The 23,894-nt window shown below is 40.2% G+C and overlaps 1 protein-coding gene across 1 annotated transcript in view; it reads left to right on the forward strand.

Moving 5' to 3' along the window:
* Positions 1-34: 34 nt before the first annotated feature.
* Positions 35-23,894, forward strand: part of CDC123 (cell division cycle 123) — a 52,632-nt gene continuing 28,772 nt past the window's right edge. Inside the window, exons 1-6 of the mRNA XM_006270869.4 lie at positions 35-179; positions 493-564; positions 4,429-4,489; positions 5,776-5,808; positions 11,534-11,629; positions 12,886-12,992. Coding sequence (XP_006270931.1) covers positions 106-179; positions 493-564; positions 4,429-4,489; positions 5,776-5,808; positions 11,534-11,629; positions 12,886-12,992 — 443 coding nt within the window. The 5' untranslated portion in view covers positions 35-105. The remainder of the gene's footprint in view (positions 180-492; positions 565-4,428; positions 4,490-5,775; positions 5,809-11,533; positions 11,630-12,885; positions 12,993-23,894) is intronic.

Consider the following 23,894-nt stretch of genomic DNA (forward strand, 5'->3'; position numbering starts at 1 on the left):
TACGACCTCTGCCCTTGCCCCTGGTTTCGCTTCCGGGTCACCCCTCGGCACCGCCCACGATTGGCGGAGAGCGGCCGGCGGCTGCGTGGCGCGTTCCGGGGCGGGATGAAGAAGGAGCAGGTGCTGCACTGCCAGTTCTCGGCCTGGTACCCGCGCTTCCGCGCCCTCACCATCCGCAGGTGCGGCTGGGGCTGCTGGGACAGCGGCCCCTCCCTCTCCCCCCGCGAGCGCAGGGGTGGCTGGGAACACCCCCCCCCCCAAAGGGTAGGGGTGGGTCGGTGGCAACCCCCCCCCCCACCTTATGGGCATTGCGCATTTTACACATGTTGTCCCCGTCCACATGTCATAGGAAGCAGGATATTTTGGTGGTGGGATGGGAAGGGACAAGGGGGATCGTGGCCACTTTGCGGGCGGCAGGCCAGCACGAAACGTTGTGGGAGCGCAGTTTATGGCAGTAAAGCTCACGGCGCGAAACGTCTTTCTTCTCCGCAGCGCCATTCTTCCGCTGCCGCAGAACGTGCAGGAGTATTTGCTGGATGACGGGACGCTGGTAGTTTCAGGAAGGTAACACGCGTTCATTTTTTGAGCCTGTACGTTTTTTTCTTGTATAACTTTTACATTCACCTTTCAGTACAAAGCTAACACTTTTGTAATTTTGTCTAAGCCGTCTTTTTTTTTTTTTTTTCCACCCCACGAGAATAGGCCACGTGCAGCTCTCCTGTTAACCTCGGCGTGAGCTGTGGTGCTGATCGCGTTTGGGAGGATGTTCATTTTTTCATTCAGCATTGACTCTAGCAACATAGGTGTCCGTGGCTAAAAGATGCCTGGTTGCAGCCTTTTCAAAAATAAAACCTACATTAAAGCCAAGTAAAAACTGCGGCCTTTTCAAAAATAAAACATATCTATAAAGCAAGCCTTTTGCCTTGTTTTGGACATGGAAGAAAATGCAGCTGTTAAGGTCAGGAGATACAAGAATAAAACTTGTATCTGGTTATTATGACTTCCCATGTGGCTTTGGGCAAGTCCCTCTCCCTCTGCGCTTCTTACTTGTCTGTAGAAAGCTGTTGTAAGCATGTTTGAGACACTTGTATACTGTTTGGGTATGTTTTTCTGCAGTTCAGTAAATAATACATTTGTTTAGCGCCAGCTGCCCCCTCCCACTCATGCTGAAGGACTGATGGAAAGGGGTAGAAGGTACTTACAATGGCAATACTTCCAGTAAACTAGAAAGAAAGGACTTAAGAGTTGTTGAAAAGTAGTCCCTCCAAAACTAGTAGAGGTACCTGACCAAGAAGTTTCATAACATCTTTATAAAGACCCAGTCTGATTTGGAGTGGACCTCAGGGGGTTGAAAATGCATGACCTGAATGATTTTGCCTCTTGATAGGGGGACCTGGCCAAATAATTTTGGCCCCCTGATTTACCTATGCCAGGTTAGTATGCTGTGCCTTTTGGTTGTGTAACAGGTTTGCCTGTGTAGTTCTGGTAATAGCTTAGATGAGGATTTATATAGGATGGTTTGGACAAGAATGATTCTGCCTCAGGCAGGGGGTTGGACCAGATGACGCCGAGAGTCCCTTCCAGCCCTACGTTTCTGCAATTCTGTGAAAGTTATGAAGAACTTTGGGCTTTGACCTGTGCAAATTTGGACTCATTCCCTAGAGAGACAGTCAGGAAAGCTAATCCGAATTACCTTTTAAAGTGGATTAAAATTCACTAAACTTCTGTTTGAAAAGTCCTTCAGAATTAAAGTGTCTTTAATTCAATTTAACTAAACTTACTTTCTATAAGGCCACTTAATTCTGAACAGTTTGCTCTGACAGAGGTTGAATGTAGTTTTATTAACCTACTTGAATTGCTGCCTTTAATTGATTCAAATTAATTTTCTTGAGCATTTCTATGTAGATAGTTCTCCTGGATGCAGTCCCATGTACCTCAGCAAGCAATTACTTTATGATCAATCCTGTATATTCCCTGTATCTGAGCAGATCATATATATACAGCATGCATTTGTCCTCTACGAGGGGCCCACCTGACCAAGCAGGACATGTAGGGTTCTTGCTTATGTCTTCTACCAGGGTCAGTCTCATATCTATCTATGTCTAGATATATATAGATAGATATAGATACCTATAATACATAGGAATAGATAAAAATTCAGTTTTATGCATATATATATACGTGTGTGTATGCAAGTATAACTTAATTTTCATCTATTCCTCTGTACATAGCCTTGGACTCCCTGTGAATACTGTAGCTGTCATGTTAGAAAAATAAGCAAATTCTTGTGAATCGGTGTTGCTTTTCTGCAGCCCAGTTTTAGACTGTGAAGTGAGAAGGGGGGAATAAAAAAAACTGCTACATGCATCCCTTAAAAAATTGGAACATTGGCTCCTTTGAGGCACATGATGCCCTTTCCATACAGTCCTTCATTGTTGTTTCAGCTAGGATAATTGATTAACCGTTTGTTTGTTTTTTTTATTCAAAGTATATGGAAAAAGAAAGCTGGAGAGTACATTAAGTTTAGTGTCAACTATAGGGCCCAAACAATAGGAAGCATTAAGCAGGACAAGGGGAAATTTGACCGGGTATTTGTTTTCATCTTCAGTACTCACAATGAAGTGGGGGGTTTTGTAGGCTATGAATTACAAATGGTGTATAGAATAGGAGCCCACAAAAAAGGCTCCAAGTGGCCACTTGTTTTGCCTTATGTTTAATCATAGTTAATAATCTGTTAAACAGAACCATGTTTGGAGGGAGTTAATGTAAATGACATGGACCAAATTTAATCTGCATATACCAAATGCTCTACGGGTTAGATAAATGGATTCTAGATAGAAGCAATAGGCAGACTTCCTGAATCGTCCCCTCTGCTGCTTTGCAAAGTGATCAGTGTATACGTAAGTCTTGTTAATCAGCTACAGAAGTCAGTCTCTACTGTATAATTTCCTGATCAGTACTTTGTAGCCTTATAATGATTCAAAGTTACAGAACAGGAAGTTATGGCTCATTTCTAGGAAATGAGAAAATATAAAATTCAGACACCTTAATTAAATATTTTGAAAAGCTGAAGTTACATTTTTTTCCATTTGGATCTATAGGTTCTATAGGAAATGAGTTGTCCTTGAGCCATTCCAGACAGGAGGAGCCAGTATTTCTCCAATCCTGCATCGCTATATAAATCTGGTTTAGCAATTGCTATTCAGTTTGGAGCAGGTTTCTGAAAAGCATAAACTGAAGGGGCTGATTATGCAGCTAGTATATATGAGCAGTTTTTACCATCTTCATTGGGGAGGCATTCAGATGTACAATTTTTAAAACTCTTCAAACCTGAATCGTGTATGAAATCCCATTTTTCTGCAAAATTAATTTTCTTAGCTAGAAAGCAGTATAATCTACCGTGACTCATGATCACTATCACTTTTAAACCTGGGATATGAAGTTTAGGTCCTCAGAGCTTGTAGTTTGATTGATAGCATGTCTGTTGTTGATTTAGTTCCTTGAAGAATTAATTTACTCTTTACTTGTATTATATTTAGCAGCATGGAATACTATAAGCATGCTCAGTTTTTCCTCAGTTTGCTATGCTAAAATATTAAGTCTTATGATAGGACTTGATTATTACTACCTTTTGAGGTGGTTAATGGCATGGGTTCAGGTCACCTGAAACAGTAAAGATTTTGATCACCTACTCCACACCCCAGGCACAAGGGATCTGCTATTGTAAAGCTTACTTGTACAGAGAGTGCTTTTCTCAGAAGGTAGCCAGGAGGAAGCAATTCCAACATGATCTAAAACAGTGGTGGACAATTATTTTGGGCAGAGGGCCACTTACTGAGTTTTGGCAAGCCATCGAGGGCCACATGACAGGCAGCGCAGGGCAGATAAATATTAATTTACTAATTTTTTTAGGGGCCCTGTGGGCCGCATAGAATGGCCTGATGGACCGTATCTGGCCCCTAGGCTGCATTTTGCCCACCCTGATCTAAAACTACAAAAGCCCTTGCCACCACCTCCCATTCCATGTGCAAGGCATGCTTCCATGACTTTTCTTCAAAAACAAATGAATGGATCAGCAGCTATAATTGGAATCACATAAATTTTCTGTTAGGCATTTTGAGGGGGAATATATCTACTTGTCAGCTTCCTCATTTGATGAATTTTTGGAAGCCGTTTGTGTATTATGAGGATGACACAGTAAAAAAATCTGTACTAGAACATTCATGGTATATTCTGCTGCCTGAGTTTAGAATGGTTCCATAAGTGATAACCACATACTGATGATGAAGACATGCAATCTTGTAACTAAAACTGTAGACTTAGGCTGGGAAAATCTAGCTGTGCTACTGATATGCAGTAGCTGCTTTTTGGGGGGCTTTGACGACTCAGAAATGCATTTATTTCTTGTTTGCTCAATTTTTGCTTTAGGGAAGATCCCCCAACACATACCCAAGAAGATAGTGGTGAAGATGAGGCAGAGGAAATACAGGTTGGCATCAAATGTACTTTATGTGAATTGTTTTCCAAAATGTATTTGTAATGGTTGAATTTGTAGTTCATAGATTGTACATAGATTCTTTTGGTAAGTCTGATCTCTTTTATTAGACCAACTCAAATAGTTGGAAAAATTTCTTCTTTGCAAGCTTTTGGGTACAAATACCCTTTGTGAGGCTGAGGAAGAATCTGCAGTTGGTCTATGCTCTTCCTGGATGGAATGAATAGTAAAGAAGCCAGAGGCTGGTACGCATGCTATATTCATTCCCTCCAGGAAGAGTACAGACCAACTGCAGATTCTTCCTCAGCCTGACAAAGGGTATTTGTACTCAAAAACTTGCAAAGAAGAAATTTTTCCAACTATTTGAGTTGGCCTAATAAAAGAGATCAGACTTACCCAAAGAATCTTGTCTAAGTCCTTAAACTAACACAGCTACAGCCTATACCCCTGATAAACTGCACATAGCTCTTAACAGGGTAAGACACTGTTCTTCCCTGGAGGAACTTACAACCAAAGTTAAGTACATCATAACTTCAAAGAAGTATGGAGACTTGCATAAAATACTGTTTTTCTATGTCTTTTTCTCACAAAGTACACCTCTTATTCATTCCTTTAGTAATTGGATTTTTAGACCGACAAGTGAATAAGGGTCGCTGTTGAAAAGTCTATAGAAAGCAATGAATTTTGGGGGAATTGGAAGGAACGAGAGTGGTTTAGAAATAATGCTCCAGGAACTGGAGCTATCCAAAGAAAAACAATATAAGTATTTGAAGAGGGGAAAAAGGTTGCAAAGGAGACATGAATACAAGTGAAGTTAGTGAATCATTGATCAAGAACTGAGATTGGTGGGAACTGAGGTAGGATTTATTCAAGGACAGTTCTATGGCAAGCTCTGAGAAATCCATTAGATTGGCTTATTTCTCTATTATTTTAGTAGCGGTATAAAATGACAATTTAAGCCTATCATTAGAACAGCAATAATGCTGAACCCAAGGCTTTGTGCACAAGTAATTCTTCCTAGCCCTATGATTCCTAGACTGTTTTTTCTCTCTTAGTCCATTATTCCTCTTACTTGATATCTTTTACATGTGACATGTTCCAGCTACAGTAACCCTCTGTGCTATAAACTCTTCATGCTGTGAGCTTTCTAGCATGAGGACTTGATTTGTTTTACTTACTGTGTGATACTATGTAGATTTTGGTGTTTTATAAATAATATAGAAATTATGTTAAGGACAGTTTAAGAAACCGTTAATCTTTTCTGTTCCTTTTTCACTCAGTGGTCAGATGATGAGAATACTACAACACTTAAGGTAAGGTTATCTTAAAGCCCTAAAGCATAGGATTCTTTCGGCAACTTTTTAATTTTTTTATTTTTTTAGCAAATTCAGAATTAAGTTTGTGTGCAGACATTACATTTACCCATTATTGTAATTAATGTTGAACAGGCCATTCTAAAATATAGCAGGGAAAAAGAGTTTCTCCTTATGTAAGACAGTAGCATTGAAATTATTAATCTCCCTTCATGCTTAAAGCACACAGTTGCCTATAACTTATTTCAGTTGTTACATAAAAAGTTGTCAGTTCTTCCTTTGTGTATAATCAAAAATAAAATGCTTCATTTTTTGAGACTCTCTCACTCACTAGGCTAGAGGAAATGAGCAGGAGTGCAGTGCTAAATATAACTGGGTTTAATTCTCACCCCTTTTTAATGGCTCCCCAATTATCTAATCAAACTGTATGCAGAAGAGATGAAGCCCCTGCAGCTTCTCATTTTCGGTGTTCTCTGCATCCTGACTCTCATATACTTCTGCTGCTGGTTTTTCCACAGCCAGTTTTCTATTTCTGTTTTAATTGTCATTGTTTTTTTTCTACCTGTTTTTGAATCAAGGTTGCCAACCCAAGACAATTTTTTCTTTACTGACAATCTGCAAACTTTTTACCAACAACCAAACTTTTTACTGACACATTTTTTTTTATACTGTAACCTTTTTGCTAAGCACTGGAGGGCCGGAACAAGGGGCAGGTTCAAATATAAGAATTTAACATCAGCTTTCTGAATCTGGCTCAAGCTCCCACCCAGAAACTTGGGAAAATAAACTTAATTTTCCCCTCTTCCCTATCCTGCCAGGTGCCTCAGACAGGCTAGAGCCACCTGGTCCTGCCTACCTTTGAGGTGAGCCACTATTACAGGCAGACAATGGTTGATGGGACGCAGCTGCAGCACATGGCTTGCCGGGGAGAGGGGGATACAGAGGCTCCCATGGGCTGCAAAGCCCTGATAGCTCATTGCAAGGTGCCAAGTTGTCCTCCCACTGGGACACAAGGTGGCGCTGCTGTGCTCTGTCCATCAGTACTTGCATCCATCCTCGTTTTGACAACCGATCTTTGAACAAGTTCATCATTTCTTAGTTTTTACAGACAGGGGTTTGTGTTTTTTTTACAGAGAGTTGGCAACCCTTCTTTGAGTTGTCTTCATGCTGCCCACTGTCCTTGATATGGGATCCTTGCTACTATGAACCATGTTCCTCTATTTGCTCCTTTTAATCCTTTTTGAAATCCTTTCTGTCCCCTAAATGCTACCGATGATATTGATCTTCCACCACTTTTTATCTGTTATCTGTACCATACCCTTTCAACAGTCACATTTGAGACCAAATGTTCTCATTGTACTCGACTTTGTGCAAAAATGAAATAATGGCTCCAGAACAGTTTACTTGCCAACTCAGAGTTTACTGCCTAAGAATCAGAACCTATAAAAACATAATGGTTGTGCTTAGTTTCACATCTGTGAATGGTCTTATTTTGGTGGAACTGTTGATAGACTTATACCTTTGTAGGACTGATGTAAAAGATCACAAACTATTCAGGGCAGGGATTTTATTTTTGTACATTACTTAACGAAAGAACAAATGTATTGTCTGTCATCATCACAGCACTAGGTAAACAGCATCAGGCTGTTGAATCAAATCTCACAATTAGTCATTTAAGGAGTGCTTTAGCCGGTAGTTAGGCAAAGATGTAACTTGGTGCAGCTACACTGGCTTCAATTAAAATATTCTTGTTTATACCAGTTTAGGATTGTGCCAAAGATCTGGATTAGAGTTCACATGCTTATTTTCTCTACAGTTACAACAGGTTCTACCAGATTAAGTTAGAGAACTTATTTAAAAAAAAAAAAAGCTTTTACAAAGATCAAGAACAATATACTTTCTGACTTACAAAGGTTAGGCTTTTCTATGTTGGCAGTAATTTGGAACTTGGACTGATGGTTTGGATGTTGCTATATCTGATTCTATATTCAAATGTTTTATTATATAATTTTAATTCCTTACATCACTTAAAACAAAATGGATTAATCATTATACATTTATGAAAGGTCTTCAAAAATATCAACATAAAACTGGGTGTATATAATTCTGACTCACTAGAGTCAATAGAAAAAGACCTCTCTCTTCTGACCTCTAGAGAACCAGGCTATCTTGTGTGTATACCATTCCCTTTTCTTCCCCTCAAGATGTCTTACATAATTTATTAATTTTAGACAAATCAGTGACATTATTTGGGGGCATTTTTGCACTCCTTTAAGTATCTGAGGTAACTACAGTGTTGAAATGACATGCTTTTTTCTGTTTTGAAAAGGTAAGATAAAACACAGTTATAAGATAGGAGACAAATGCCTCTTCAAAACTGAACTGCAAAGGTTTTTGGTGGGGGGTTTTAAAACAAAAAGTACTTGGAGAAACTGTGAAGTTCTACAAGCAAACTGCCTTTCTAAGATTTGGGTGGGAATAGCTGCTTTGCCTGTCTTGCAGTCTTAAGACAGGCAAAGCAGCTTAAACCCTGCTCTGTGCTATGCAACAGTGGCTGTCACGGCCACTATAAATGCTTAAGGAATACGTGACAGAGAATTCCACTACATAGAAAAGAAAGCTGTTTAACTCGCCCCCCCCCCCCCCCCCCCCACACACACACACACAGCAATCCGTCTGTGAGAATGGGCTTTGAAGGGAATGTATTGAAGCAGAAAGGAGTGAGATATGCATCTTACATTTGCCCAAGGACAGCAAAGATCAAATATAGTGTTAGTGAAAGGTGGCAGGCTGACAGCCCTGGATTAAGTTGTCTATCTGCAGTACAGATGCTATGCAGCAGAGGCACATTGCCAGCAAGAGCTTCCTCAGTAATGGCCTGTCATCGTACCTCAAGCCTGAACTGGAGGGGGCCAGGTACCATGGCCATCCTTTTATAATATCTTAGCTGAAATTTATAAAAAGGAAAAAGGACCTGATCAAGGCCTCCTGGATCCATGACAGAACCTATTATCGACTTCACAGGACTTTAGCCTCAACGATACTAATTATTGCAGTAAATTGTACCTTTAGCCATTCCTGCAAAAATATTGCCAAATTTGGCCAAACTTAGAGGCTCTGAAAAGTGAATTTTAAATGTTCAGTATGTTTAATTTGGTAGCTAAATACTTCAAAGATTAGGGGTGCACCAATAGAGATTTTTTGGACCGATACCAGTGGCCGGGTTTTTTTTTTTAAGGAGCCATATTGGCTGATACTGATCCAATTCTGATATGCAGCTTGGAGACCAGTGTCAGGTTGGTAAGTCTTGTGGGGGGGTCAGATGGAGGCCCCCGTGGTAAGGGAGGGAGTGGGGTAGAAGCAGGCGCTGCTCGCGGGGGGGGGGGGGAATGGGAATGGGACAGAGCCACAGCTCGTCCAGGTGCTGCGGCAGGGAGGTAGCTCCTGCTGCTGTGCGCACCGCAGGAGGGCATGGGGGGTGTGTGCCCCCAGATCTGCACGCAGGGCAGGCTGGGGCTCTGCCGGGCTCTTCCCAGCCCCTTCCTTCCCCAACCCTGCTGCCACAACAGACTTGCAAGCGAGATGCTGCTCTCCATGCTGCTGGGCTGTGCTCCTGGCCATGTTTATACTGCAGCTGTGCACATGCATGGGGCACTTATTGGCCACTTTATCAGCCACATCAAGCAAAAAAAGCCAATTTCCGATGCTGTCAATTTTCCCTATATCGGTGCTGATCCAGTATGGGACCAGTGTAACGGTGCACCTGTGTCAAAGATTCCGTCCACTCTGACCATCTTCGATCACATCACAGCTCCTATGTATTGGCCAGACTGTATCTGTCATTCTCAGAGGCTATGTACACACTTTTAAGTAATCTGGGAGAATTCTCCCAAGTTTGTTCTGCTAGTAGAAAAACGTACCCAGAGCTACATGCACAGACATTTGAAGGATGTGGCCTTAAAGAGTGAAGAGCTTGCAGTATTGACTCTGCAGCTTGGGGGACCCCCTGCACATGCATCTTGGCACGCTCTGCAGGCTCCCTTTGTTTGTCTAGCGACAGATGGCAGCAGTAGATAGGACAACACTGATTGGCTGACGTGCACTGCCCTGGTCAGCATGCATTTCCCTGCAGCACAAAATGGGAATTTTGAAGGGTGTGTGCTGGAGCAGTAGTTCAGCAAGTGAGACCTTATTTCCCTAGGGTGAGGGTTATGCTGAAGGACTATGTTCTCTTCTGAGCATGTACAGACATTCACCCTCCCAGGAGAAGTTCTCCTGGTTGATCCCTGTTTTTTTTTCCTCTTGGAGTGGTCATTTTTACTCTTGGGGGAAAAAAAGCCTGAACATCTGTACACTCATGGTTTCTCCCAGGAGAGGAGCTACTCTCCTAAGAGAAACTGAATGTCTGAATGTGGCAGAGGGGCTGAGCATGCTGTCACAGAGCTACAGTGCCTGAACAGGACTTGGCCTGCTTTGCTTGCAAAATTTGAGAATGTTTTATAACTGCATAGATGTAAGAGAACTACTTACAGCCATTTGGAGATTGGAGTTACCCGAGCTGCTGTGTTGAACTGTGTTTTCATGAAGCACTGAACTGGAATTCTCCAAATACCATTTACTGTCACATCATTTATTTATTCTTTAGGATGAAAAATCTTTTGATGCGTGTGTGGAAGCTTTTTGATATTCTTAGAAAGGGCAGGGGTTTCTTCCATTTCTCTTTGCTAGCCGTTCTTATTAGTAGTATTTGCAGCAGCTTTCTACGTTCCATGTTTTATTATATACTGCAAACCTCTTATTTTTAAACAAACATCATATTCGCTCCCTAATCCTAAGGTTTCCTGCCCAGTCTATTTCTTGATGCAAGGTAACATTACTGTGGTGTGTAGACAATACGTGTAGACATATTATACAAAGCCCCATTAACTTTGAGCACAGAATAGATTGCAAGACTGGGGGTTTGGTTTGTGTGAATTGGCTTTCCTGCAACTCTTGTCTCTAAAGGAATGGTGCTAAATTAATGTGACACAAAAAAATCGGATGTGTTTATAGAGTTAATGTGATAACAGTGCTGTGCACAGCTGAACTTTTTAAAGATCTGTTTCATATCTTGTTACTGAATTGGTCCATGTACTTTTGCACTCATCATTTCTAAACTGAAATTAGATCTGTCATTCTTGGCTTTTTAAAATAATTTCCCTTTCTACCTGCATGTTAGCTTGGCGTAAAGTTGCATTTTTGGGCTGAAGTCTTTTCAGGGGAATGCCTAATGTTATACAAAAGGACTGTTTCTGTTTGAAACATCTAAAACCATTAAGAAAATAACTTTTGTCAAACCTTATTTGTGTGCAGTTTGACTGGGTCTAAACTATAGGTGTCTCATTTAGTAGCTGCTTATTTGTTTAACTTGCAAAGTTGCCAGCTTTCATTTTTATCACGACTGTTTATTTGCAGTATTTTGTTTCCTAAACCTCAGCTTCAGCAATTAGGCTATTTAGTGAGAATGTGACCTTTCATTTTAAAAACAAATATGTTTTTAGCTCTCATTTTTGCAGAGACAAGGTTGAAAACAGGAATGATAAGGTTCAAGTACCAGAAAGAAAATACTTTTATTTTTAAAATCTTGAGGTTATTCCAGCTATGATTTATAGTCCTGCTTATATTTCTAAAACTACCTGGCTTTCATATTACATGTATTGAAATTATCTTCTATTCTTCTCTTCAGGCACCAGAATTTCCTGAATTTGCACTTAAAGTTCAAGAAGCAATCAGTTCCCTTGGAGGCAGTGTTTTTCCTAAACTCAACTGGAGTGCTCCAAGGGTAAAAACAATAAAAGAGTTTTAACAGTCTTTGTTTTTAATCATTCATTTTGGATGTCTAGGAGGTGGTGGAGGGTGACTGCACCAATCATTGGCAATGCAGTAACTGAGTTCTCAGTGGAGTGAGGTACTGCAGAGTGTTTTGATGCAGCAGTGCTGTCCAGGGCATTATCTTATCTGAGCCAGTGAAGTAGGCAGGGATCACGTTGTGCTCAAAGTGCTTTATGAGCTGGAATTAATATGAGAAGTTTCTCAAATATTTAACTCTTCAGCTGGCAAGATAACTTTTTTCCTAAGGAAAATAAAATGTCATGAAACCTAGGTCAAGAAGATGTACAACATGCCGAGAATCTCTGATGTATTATGCTGTACTCTGAGATTAAAGTCCTGGTTAATAATGTGACACTTGTTTTTCCTGTAGAAATCTAAATATGATTTAACTGATCAGCAAGATCCCCTGCTTTGCATTTTTGTTCCCCATTATTTACTTATTGCAGGGGAGAGAGTTGTTTTCTCCACCCTTCTGCTTGCTGCCTGTTTTAACAAAATAATTTTATCTGGGTATGAAATGATTTCTTCATCCTGTTAATGTTTAGATAAGCCTTGTGTTGATTATTCATAGTTTATGGATAAGATTTCAGAATCCAGTCCAGGGCAGCTCAGAAGATTTATTGATTCTGGTCTTTTGCAGTCCTAATCAATCAGCAACATAAAATCTATATTACCAGTATATTGTGGCACAGTTCTTCATATGGAGCAAGTTCAGCAATATCACCACGCACTTTTTATATCATTTTCTCATTGTATATGCTCACCTTGAAAGAAATAGCATAGCATAAATACCATGGTGCCAGGAAAAAATTCTGGCTGGTAGCCACCTAGCACTTATGAAAAGGGAAATACAAAAATGTAAAACATACATTTGCATGAGTCAATACAAGAAAAAAATCTTTCTAGAGAATCCTTTTAATGGTTAACTAGGCTAAAGATGGTAGAGATGGAAGAGAAGGCTGAGCCCTGTTAACTGGCTCGTCTTCAATTCTGTGAGGATCCTATGAGCAAAGACCTGCTGCAACAGGTCTTGTATCGAGGATGAGTGAAGAAACTCTTGCCAAAATCAGTTGCCCATCATTTTAGTCCTGCTTATCTTCTTCAAAGGTGCAAGCAGTATTCAGGTGTCAGACTGTAACTTACCTTCTTTGTTGATGACTGATAGTAAAAATGGTATTTTTTTTGCTAATATCCATTTGTTTTTAGGATGCCTACTGGATAGCAATGAATAGTTCTCTGAAGTGCAAAACCCTCAGTGACATCTTCCTACTCTTAAAGAGTTCAGATTTCATTACTCGTGACTTCACTCAGCCGTAAGTACAGTTCTCTCAGATGATTTTTTTTTTTTTTTTTTTTTTTTACCAGATCAAGAGATTCTAAATTCCTTTTAAAGATTTTACTGCTGTTCTTTCTGAAAAGTGACCATGAAATGCATTTTGGAGTTCTGTATTTATTGCATCCCCCTGAGTTCTGCATGAAATAAGCTTCCTTCCTCCTTCCCTGAACTTCCAGCTCTCCAAAATGAGATTCTAGCCTGAAAGCCAAACTTTGCTTCTGATATGATGCATGAGAAAAAAAAGATTCTGTAGACCAAATTATCCCCACAGTAACATGGGTAATCACCCTTCCTGCTTTCAACTGTGCTGATTCTGCAATGCAAACAAATAAAACAGTGCAGTGACAGCATTATTTGATGATAGTTTGAGGCCCTGAACCTGAATACCCAGGAAATGGCTTTGTGGAATAAAGCCATTTTTGTGGAGTTGCTTTTCAGAGTGAATTGCATTTTGATGGAGTGTTATTTTTTTCTTCTTGAGCAGGTCTTGGTTCCTAGGGGATTTGTTGATACCGGCTTGTGCAGTAATCCAGCATCCCTTTGTCACTTCCTTTGCAAATGCTAATGATCCTGGAATGCACAAAGTGGACTGAAGAGGGCAGAAATACCACCTCTTGCTGTCATTTTTGGGAGCTTTTTGCTCCTTTGTAGCATTTGGACAAATGTATCTCCTGAGCTGTGGCTTTTCACTTTCTTTAAATAAGCGCTTAGAGAGAAAATTAATAATTGGTATGACTTAAAATGTTTCATCTGTCAACTAGCAGAGGAGAGTCAGTTGGGTAGGAGCATTTGCCAACTATAACTTCCAGAAATCTACATCATGTTTTGTGCCAACCCCCCGCCCAAACTACCATTGCTGTGCAGCTGCCTTCTTTTCTGTTCCTGCACTTTTGGCAGTTAACTTTGCAATGTGTTGAGCAGTTCATTATTAGTTTTTTAAAGAGTTAACCAATTTTTGCCCTTGTTTCTAGATTTTTCTGTAAAGCTTAAGCAATGGTGGCATTCCAGTAGTGAAAACAAAGCATCCCAGGGAGTTATATTCCTATGTGTATCCATGTCTACCCTGCAAGTGTAAAGCTAAGTTTTTCTAAGGATGGTATTTTGTCTTTTGCAATTTTAGCATCCATTGCTAATGGACAGCTTGCATTTGTATATGCAAAGCAGGGAACTGGGGTTTTCATATCAAGGTACCACCAGTAACTAGGCACTATACAAACATTCTAAGTCATAAATTCATTAAAAACAAATTGAGGCTGGAAGGAACCCTGGTGACCATATAATCTCTATCTGCATAACAGAACCCATAGGACTTGTCTGAGTTGATTCCCATTCAAGTCTGATGGCTACAATTGAACTAGATTATATTTTTTAGAAAGCAAATCTGATTTTATTTTAAGCCACGTTGAGTGAGGATGATTCCATTACAACCCTGGCTAATGATTAATTTCCCTGTTAAAAAATTGCATTCTTTTTCTAGGCCAAATTTGGATTAGAACTAGACAACCTGAGGTCCCTTCCAACCGTAATTTTCTATGATTCTATCAAGCTTATCCTAATGGCTGTTGCCAGAGGTGGAATGAGAAAGCTGCTAGGCCTAGTGAGTGCAAGTGGTGTTGCCCATTCTTGTGTGCAGGTGTTGCAGGTACAACTTGTATGCTGTTCTTTATTAAATTGCAGTGTTTGGGGAAAATGTACTGGGTGATTACTAGCTGGAGGACTAAATCTGCTAGTCATGGGTCTCATGCTGTCATGAGAAGCCCAGCTGGTAGGAAGAGGGAAAGTGTGGGGCTCTCTTACCAAGGAGATGCCCTTTGATGTTGTCTTTGGGACTCTTTCTTTTTTATGAGTTTCCATCTCTTACATGTCTTTTTATAAGCTTCACACTGGTCTAATTATTTGAAGGGAAAAGAACGTTTCCCTTCCTTCATACAGACCCTTCTGAGCAATTTTTTGCTGCTATTCCTACCAGCTTCTTGCTATTTCAGCTGTAGGTGGGGAGAAAAGAAATCTATATTCTACGCCTAGCCTCCTTTTGCTAAGAATTAGGTTGAACAAATATAAGTTGTGGCATGGCTAACAAATAGCAATCTATGAAACATGAGATTTTTATTGCATAGGAATTGGTCTTTGTCAAACAGCGGGAGCTATAAAGATACTGGAGCTCTGTATATGCAGGAAGACAACGCTGTTGTCACAGTTATCTCCACGACTAGATTGTAAGCTGCTAATAAAGTCCACATGCTTTTGTCTGTAAAATGCTCAGGGTATAAGTAATTCTACTGGAGGTGAATTAAATATTTTTTTGGGTTCCACCTCACCCCTCTGTTGCCATAGGCATGCATTAATGTATATTTAGCATTAAAATAATGCTCTGAGATTCCAGTCAAGGTTTGGGAGACCTGTTTTCCATAGTTTTCATACATGCATACAATAAAAGGTAGCCGATTAAATTTGTGATCTCTGACTATGGAATTGCACTATAGCTCTCATAATCTTTTTATCGTTTTGAGTTTGGACTAATTTTACTATTTTGTTTTATCATAATAAAGGGATTTATGGCTCCCTTTGCAGAAGGGTGTACTAAACTACTTGAAGTGCTTTTAAATTAAATTACAAAAACCCTCACTTTGCCAGTCTGGAATGGATTTAGATGGGGCTTTTTAATTACGGTGCATCCAAAGAATTACTTACAGAATAATACATTTTTCATTTAAGCTGTTGCCATATGCTGGTGGGTGAGGGGGCAGTATAATTGCACTTTATTTAAGAGATTTAACCAGCGGAGGCTTGCTTCTGTTGCCAGTATACAAATGCACACATTGAGACCTTGGTTATGGTCACAGTGGTCGCATTTACATGAGATGCTATCGCCAAATGACTGTGTAGTACCAAATGCACAGTTCAAGGCACATGTAGACTGAGTGAAAATGTTCTGACCAAAGTAAACGCACATTAAAGTGAGACCCTTGTAAGCAGGTCTTTTTATCAGTATTCACTGCTCATGGAATATAGATTTTAATCTTCATTTAACATTGTTCAGTGATGGAGAATCTACTATTTGTAAGTTGTTCCTCTGATTAGTTACTGTCAGGTTTAAAAAATTGCACTTAGCTTCCACTTTTTAAGCTGTTGAGTCTTGTTATATTTTTGTCTGCTAGAATGAAGAACTGTTTTTTATCAATCTTTTGTTTCCTACAAATGTACTAGCAGACAGAACAAGCCACTTCTTAAATGTCTCTTAACTGTTTGATAAGATGAACAGATTAAGTTCCTTGAGTCTTTCACTGTAAGGTGTTTTTACAATCCTTTAATCACTCATGCTTCTTAGTCTGAACCCTTTCCAGCTTATCCATATCCCTTTTTACTAGTGGACATGAGAACTGGACACAGTATTCCACAATGGTCACTGCAGTGCCAAGTAATGGAGGAATATAATCTCTGTATTTCTACTGGGTATGGTTATAGATCCAAGGATCAGGCTAATCCTGCTGGTCAGAGTTGCATGGGAATCCTCGACCTTTAGTACTGGAATGGAATGGTTCATCATCCTGTCACAGGGCTGTTTCATCTGTGTTTTTTCCAAATACAAAATAATAATATTGTAATAATACATATTGATTAATTAATTATACATTCATAATAATAATAATAATAATAATGCTTTCCTGAATGATTTTTTTTCTGTATTATTACTCTTTTCATCTCTCTGTAGTAATCGACTAATACCAATTTTGGAATTTTCCTAATATACTTGTTCTTCACTGCTGTATGGATGTTTTCCTATTGCTTCTATTATCAACTTAATACAGTTTCTAGCTTCTGATTTTTCTGTTCATTGCCATGAGCTTCCTCTTGTTACAGTACTTCTGTCTTTCTTAACTGTTTCTGCTTCCCTGCTAAATAACATAATTTTATTAGGTCCTTTTTAGCCAAAACCCGTCCAACTGAAAATCCATAACTTTTTCTTACAAAATTCCCAGTGACCATATTTTTATTGTATTCTTTCTCCCAGTCGATTTGACTGTATGGAGTTGGTCTTTTTAAAGCACCAGTTGTGTGTTACTGGTTTGGACCAGTAACGCATGAACTCATGTCACGAGTACTTGCACCAAAGCTGTGGCTGCTCTTTTAGTTGTACGCTCGACGCTTCTGTCAGCCTCTCCTCGAGAGCTTCACTTCATTTATGAGCTGAAGGCCTTTCAGCTGACTAGCTTCTTCTTTCCGTAGTCCATGGATCTGTGCTCCACAAAACCCAAATCTTCCATTGCTGATCTTGCCAGAAGTTTGGTCCAAGAATGTTCTGTCTCTCGTCGTTTGATCATGGGGCCTGGAAAGAGCTTGGAGAAGATGGCTTTGTCATTCCTCTCCTGCTCCCGTTCTGAGTTCCATAAGCAGCCTATGCTCTGTGAGAGATCTCATGATGCGGTAGCATTTAATAATAAGCACCACCACCACCGGATCCCCTGTTGTCAAATTCAGAAACCTGTCTAGTCTTAAAGTGAGGTCTTGTGTCTTGGCTTTGAGAAAACAGCCTGCTCTCTGACCACCTGTCCTTTGCAGAAAATCCTATTCTTTTGTTTTAGCTTACAGCCTCTGACATGCATAGCCTGCCTCCCTTGGATGTTTTATGGTATACCTGATTTTACTTATAGTTTAGGCTAAGCAGCCATCCACAAACACATCCCATACGCCAGTTGCTCTGTTTTATTTGTCCCGAAGGATCCTGAGAGAGAGCTTCTGTTGCTTCTACATGTAGATCTAAGTATTGATTGGAAATTTGAAGCTGTGTGAAATTTCCCTAGTTCCAAGCAGTTGAACAGTACAGCAAGCTGCCTCAAGAACGCCTTTCCTTCATTGGAGGTTTTCAGGAAGAAGCTGGATGGGAACATGTCTGGGATGGCTTAGGGGTCATTCTAGAAATAGTGAATGCTCTCTCTGTGAAGAGGTTGGACTACGTTAACCTTTGAAGTCCCTTCCAACTTTGTGTTTCTCTTCTCTGTGGTAGTCATGGTTTGCCTGTCATCTCAATCCAGCATGGAAAATGCTGCGCTTGCCTTCGGTCAAGAACATCCAGACCTCCTCTTTTGATTTTTTTTTTTTTTCTTTCTTCTATTTCTTGATGCTGAGTTCCTTTCTTGAATCTGGGGTAGCGATGCTTCACAAATTTTCTCTGTGTCCAAAAAATCTTTGTTTTTCCTGCAGCCTGGTAATGTCTGTGCACATCCTTTGAATTTAAGAATCTCTTATTTCAGCTGTCCCCAACTTGTCCTTCATAAGGAGCAAATTCCTTCTGGATATAGTCAGGAACGGGCACGTGGCATACCCATCACAGGTCACTACACTTATTCTTTCACCTAGGAGAGTTGATCTCAGACATTAAGCTGTTCTCATGTTTACTGCCTACGATCACCAAACAACTGACTTTTATTCTCTCTGTCCCTGCTTGGCTCCAGCCCCTCTCTAGCAGGGAACAATAACTGTTGTCTTGCTTAAAAGAGCAAAGTTGGGCAGAGGCCCAAAGACCCCTTGCCAAGAGAGAAACAACCAGACCTGTCTATGCAGGGGGTTGCAGCCCACACTGTGCCTTAGCTCGGAGGTAGACATTTAGCTGCACTTAGTAAGAAAAGTCCAACAACTCCTTTTTGAAAACTCAGTCCAGTTTAGGTTTAATTGTCTTAACCAATTGTATGATCACCTCCATGTCAGCTAATGGAATTGCATATCTTATATTCCCCTTGCTCTTACTGAGCATCTTTATATCTTGGACTTATAGTCAAACTTTAATTGGGTTAACTACAATCTAGTCTAAAGGCTGAAGTGTAGTTTCAGTTGGAAGAGTGACATTTCACTTTTCCTCCTAAAAGCTGTTGTGTGATGTTGGTATAAAATGCTGTGCTTTACACCACAGCACACTGTATTTAGCTAATTGGGTGAATTGCTCCATAAAGATAATGTGGTTGGTGATTAGAGTATGAGTTATTACTTACTCGAGATGAAGTGGGCCACTGGTCTGTAAGGGATTTTGACTTCTTTCTATCCAGAGTGTTATGAAGTATTTGAATAAAACATGCTATATTTATTACAGTCTGTTTATGGCATTCCTGAACTTCTAAATTATTCAAATGAATGTAGCTAGTCAAACAGTCGAAATGATTACTTGCTGAATCACAGAGTTGTCTTCATTAATTACATTATTGATTTAAGTGCCAGCTCCATAGACCTTAGCAAGCAAAACTTAGAAGTGCAATTGGCATATGGAAGTAAAATGCTGAACAAATAAATTGGATATTTTATGTGCCCCAGCACTTAGAGATGCTTGTAAAGAAGAGAAAGAAATAGATTGAATACATGGCAAAGGGAAAATAAAAAGCAAATGAACATGAAACTTTTTTCACCAAGCTTTGCCATGTATTTCCAACAAATGAAACGTACACTGTTGCTTTGGGAGGTGGTACGGTCTTTTGAGAGGTACAGGACAAGGAACTGGTTTGTTATCCCAACTCTGCACCAAAGCACCTTTTTTTTTCTGTGCTTTCTTTCACCTCCTACCTTCAATGTCCTGTTTTTCTAGATTGTAAACTCCTGCAGTCAGGAATGATCTCTTACTGTGTCTTTGAGCAGTGCCTAATGCAGTAGGGTACCTGTTGAAGGCTACTGAAATACAAGTCATAAATAATGCATGGTTTCTATGCTCAGGAAAGTCATAAGGATAAAACTTTTTCTTCTTGGAGCACGAATAAAGCAAGAGACTTGACTACCAAATGGTGCAGTCCATGTTATTTCATTTAAGTGTTTTATTTTACTTAACTGGCTCTTCACAGAAAATTTGTGTGGAGGGTGTCTAGGCCTCAACTCCCTTTCTGAATCACGATTTTTTTTAACAAAGTAATGAAACGCAGCAAGAACTTCCTCTCCCCCTGCTCCTCTCCCTCTCTCATAGAATCACAGAAAATGAGGGCTGGAAAGGACCTCAGGAGGTCACATCTAGTCCAACCCCCTGCTCAAAGCAGGACTAGCCCCAACTAGATCATCCCAGCCAAGGCTTTGTCTAGCTGTGTCTTAAAAATCTCCAAGGATGGAGACTCCACCACCTCTCTGGGTCACCTGTTCCAGTGCTTCACCACCCTCCTAGTTAGAGAGTTTGTTTTTTCCCCCAATATCCAACCTAAACTTCCCTTGCTGCAACTTGAAACTGTTACTCCTTGATCTGTCCTCTGCCACCACTGAGAACAGTCTAGCTCCAGACTTCAGTTAGATTGTGTATGAACTTTTAAAACATATTCCACTTTTGAATAGAGGATCTTTTTTGTTTTCATCTGCTATTCCAGTATCTCTTCTTTACTGCTGCCTGAAGAAATAGGGTTGTTTTGTTACACAGTTGATTTTTCTCAAGTCTTGAAAATAGCTAATAATTACTTTGCTTTAATTCACTCATTTACAAGAGAAGCCTACTGTTAATTGAGCTTGTCATCAGAAACCCTGGAGTTCGGCTGAACTTCAGTGATTGCTTCTGTTCCAGTGCTGCAGTAGTCCAGGTCCTAAATCTACAGACACTGCAGTTAGATGCTGATCTCCTGTGCACTGGAGCCAAATAACTTTCCATGATTCTAACTTCACCTTTCAGATACTGTTAGCTTACTGGTACTGTGTAGAGAGTCAGCAAGAAAGAGATGGAGAAGTCCTTCGGGGGGGCTTTCTGTTTGTTTTTTTTTCCCCAGAACAGTCTCTTAAGGGTCTTGACCTTTGAGCTCCCAGAGGTGGCCAGTTTCAACAAGTTTCACTTTTAAACATGTAAAGATTGACTCTTAATCAGACTTATCTTGGTTCAGACTCATCTGATTTTGATAAAGCCTACCGAAGAGTTTTCAAGCAATAGGAGAAGTCCAATAAATGCTCGCAGTCTCAATTCGGCTTAATCCCAGGTTGCCGATGAAATGTAGTAAGGGACCATCTCTGGTGCATGTAAGGGGCAAGAAGCCTGTTCCAGTTAAGCTCAGCACTTACTCTTGCCAGATAAAGGTTCTCAGCTGCAGTAATGTATAGGACACAGAGAGACTGGGCTAATTAGTTTCCCTAGTTTATGGCCACCAGCTGCCAAACGCTTAGTACCACTAAGCCAGAAAGAGGAGATGTGGATCATAAACTGTCATCCTTGCTTTTACCAAGATGCTGTTGAGTTTGGGCCCTAACCAAACCACAAACACTGTTAGGCACTTACAGAGCACGCTTTCAAGACTTCATGTGATGACATATCCTTATAATTTGCTTTGAATTTTCAATAGTGTACTTAACCACGGCAAAAAAATATCCAGTCATTTTATTTGACTCTGTTCTCCTTGCTGAGTAGGAGGGATTGTAGGTGGTGAGACCATGCTTGTCTCTCCAAGTGAACAGTTTGCAGAACCATTATGCCATGTGGGGAAAGCTGCCAGAAATCTGCAGAATTGTTTTGTGCAGTTCTGACTAAAAGGCTTAGCAATGATCTTGGTTTGCACAAATGATGCACATCTGCTTAAAGTGTGTGTCTTGCAATACACCTCTTCCAAATTGACTTGTATCTCCTGTAGCTTTGCATTTGACAGCATGAAGATATGTGGTTTTATAGTTTTTTGGCAAAACTTTGTAGCTTTACAGGATGATTTTTGCACTTTTGCTGTGTTAGATGCCAGCATGCTCTTTCACTTTGGCTGCTTACATTTTGTATATTCTGCCTTGTCTGATAAATTCATAGGACTGGTTAAGACCACAACTTCTGGCAGTTCTTTTCTAAAGGGGCAGCAAACTCCTTTTGTCACTACTACTGGAAATCGAGGAGCCACAGACAGTGCAGCCCAGTGAATGGCCATTGGACTGGTGCTGAGGAATTTGGGTTCTATCCCGTCTGCACCACTGGCCTGCTAAGTGACCTTGCTGAAGCCACCTCTCTTCTTTGAGCCTCAGTTAACCCAGTTATACACAATAGGGAAATAGTATATACCCAATTTTGTAAAAGGCATTGAGATGAAAGGTTGAAAAACACATGAGAGGAATGTGTCTTTAATTATTAAACTTCTTTGAATTCAAGGTTTGTCCCAACTTTGGTTTATGTGAATTGTTTTTCAGGATGATTGTAGTTGCTTTGTATTTACAGGTTATATAGTATGTTGTTTTCTTAATGGTACTGCATCTAAATTTTGTATGCTTTGCCATAGCCTTGTAATTAAAAGCTGCTGTGTTCTTCCCCCAACTTCTTTTATCTTCCTAACATAAAGCAAAAGAGCCTGACAGGTAGTACAGGTTCACGCAGCAACATTGCTTCTACCTACAGGTAGTTTGTTGTCCCAGTTAAGGAGACAATATGCTGTCTTCTAAATCTTTATAGGGAAACGTACCCAACAGTGGAACGAAGGAACGAGCAATGGCTTACAATGCTGTGACGTGGCACTCCAACAGCCTCTTGCCACTGTGCAAATTGAAGCGCTAGTTTAACAAATATTGGGCCCAGCAGTTCCAGGGGTTTGTCTTATGCAGGTTGAGGCACTTAGCAATTTCTGTTGTTTCCCACCATTTTCTGTGTATGTCAGTGTTTGCTGCAAACCCTGTTCTCCCACCCTCGAATTTGGCTCAAGTTTTTAAGGTTGACAACTCGACCAAGAAAGTTGAAGGTTGCAGAACAGGGACTTGCTCCAAAGATTGACATTAGTGAGAAGACTCCTGTTGAGGCTTTGTATCAGGAATACAAGTCAGTAAAGAGATTTTCTTCCCCTTCAGATGCAAAGTAATTATTGCAATTTTCATTGCAACTTTAATAGTTTGTTTTATTATCCACAGAGTAATCACTGTGATTTGCAAATCAATTCATGGCTCCCTTAGTGCAGTGTGTACTGCAGGCATTGTAAATCCTGTTAAATCACTTGACTCTGCTTTACGGATAAAGGGGGAGGAGAATGGAACAGTGTATCAGCACTGTGCAGAGTCCTGTTATGGCAAATGCATGTTGTGGTTTATGTATTTCTAGTGTATACAAATAAATCTTGCTTTTTGTTGGGTTTTTTAAAAATTTTTTTACCCATAACTGATATTTCAAGAAATAAATTGCTGACTACCTTGTGTAATGGGTAACAGTGGTTCTCAGCCTTTTTAGACTTGAGACATCCCTGGATGGGCAGTCCAGGCACTAGCACACAAGGTGAGAGAAAGTATAGGCTAGACTGTAGAACTCAGCAGGCTCGACTTCAGCCATCAGCTGTGCAGTTTCTGCTGGTCCCTCTGGTCAGTTTTTCTTGAGCATGGTAAATGGCTACATCATTAATGCAAGGATTGTGCCCTTTAATTGTAATATTAGTCATCATTAGTTTGAACTTTTAATCTCTTTGACAAATTAAAAGCTGCTAGAGTGAATAAACCCTAAATCAGTGCATGTCACCAACTCCCATGGGTTTGCCAAAGCAGGTGATAGGCTTTTAAAAAGAGCACACTCATGCTTTATTTTGTCTCCCTTTTTGTAGTAGGTATTAGAGCATAAACTCAGTGGGTATAAGCAGGACCTCAATATACTCTCTGGCTGCTTGCTGCGTGGATGCACCTCTTGTGACAGCTCTTGTCTCAGCACTAAAAGTTGCTCACCACCAGCTGCCATATTTAATAATGTCTCTGTGTGTCTCAGCAGGGTTCCAAGAGTCCTTAGTCAAGTTTCCTACAGACAGGGAGGATTAGGTAAATCTGGGAATATCACTCAACTATGACCCAACCCTTTAAACAGTTCAATGCCAATAAGATAAGGGGGAACTTCTAGAAAGAAGGTTAAATTCTTTTGGTGCATCCCTTTGAAACATTACAGGATTCAGTGTAATATTTGCAGTTACCATAGCACAACTGTAGAGATGATTATTTCATGCTT

This window comes from Alligator mississippiensis, chromosome 4 (assembly GCF_030867095.1).
Source record: "Alligator mississippiensis isolate rAllMis1 chromosome 4, rAllMis1, whole genome shotgun sequence".
Lineage (NCBI taxonomy): Eukaryota > Metazoa > Chordata > Crocodylia > Alligatoridae > Alligator > Alligator mississippiensis.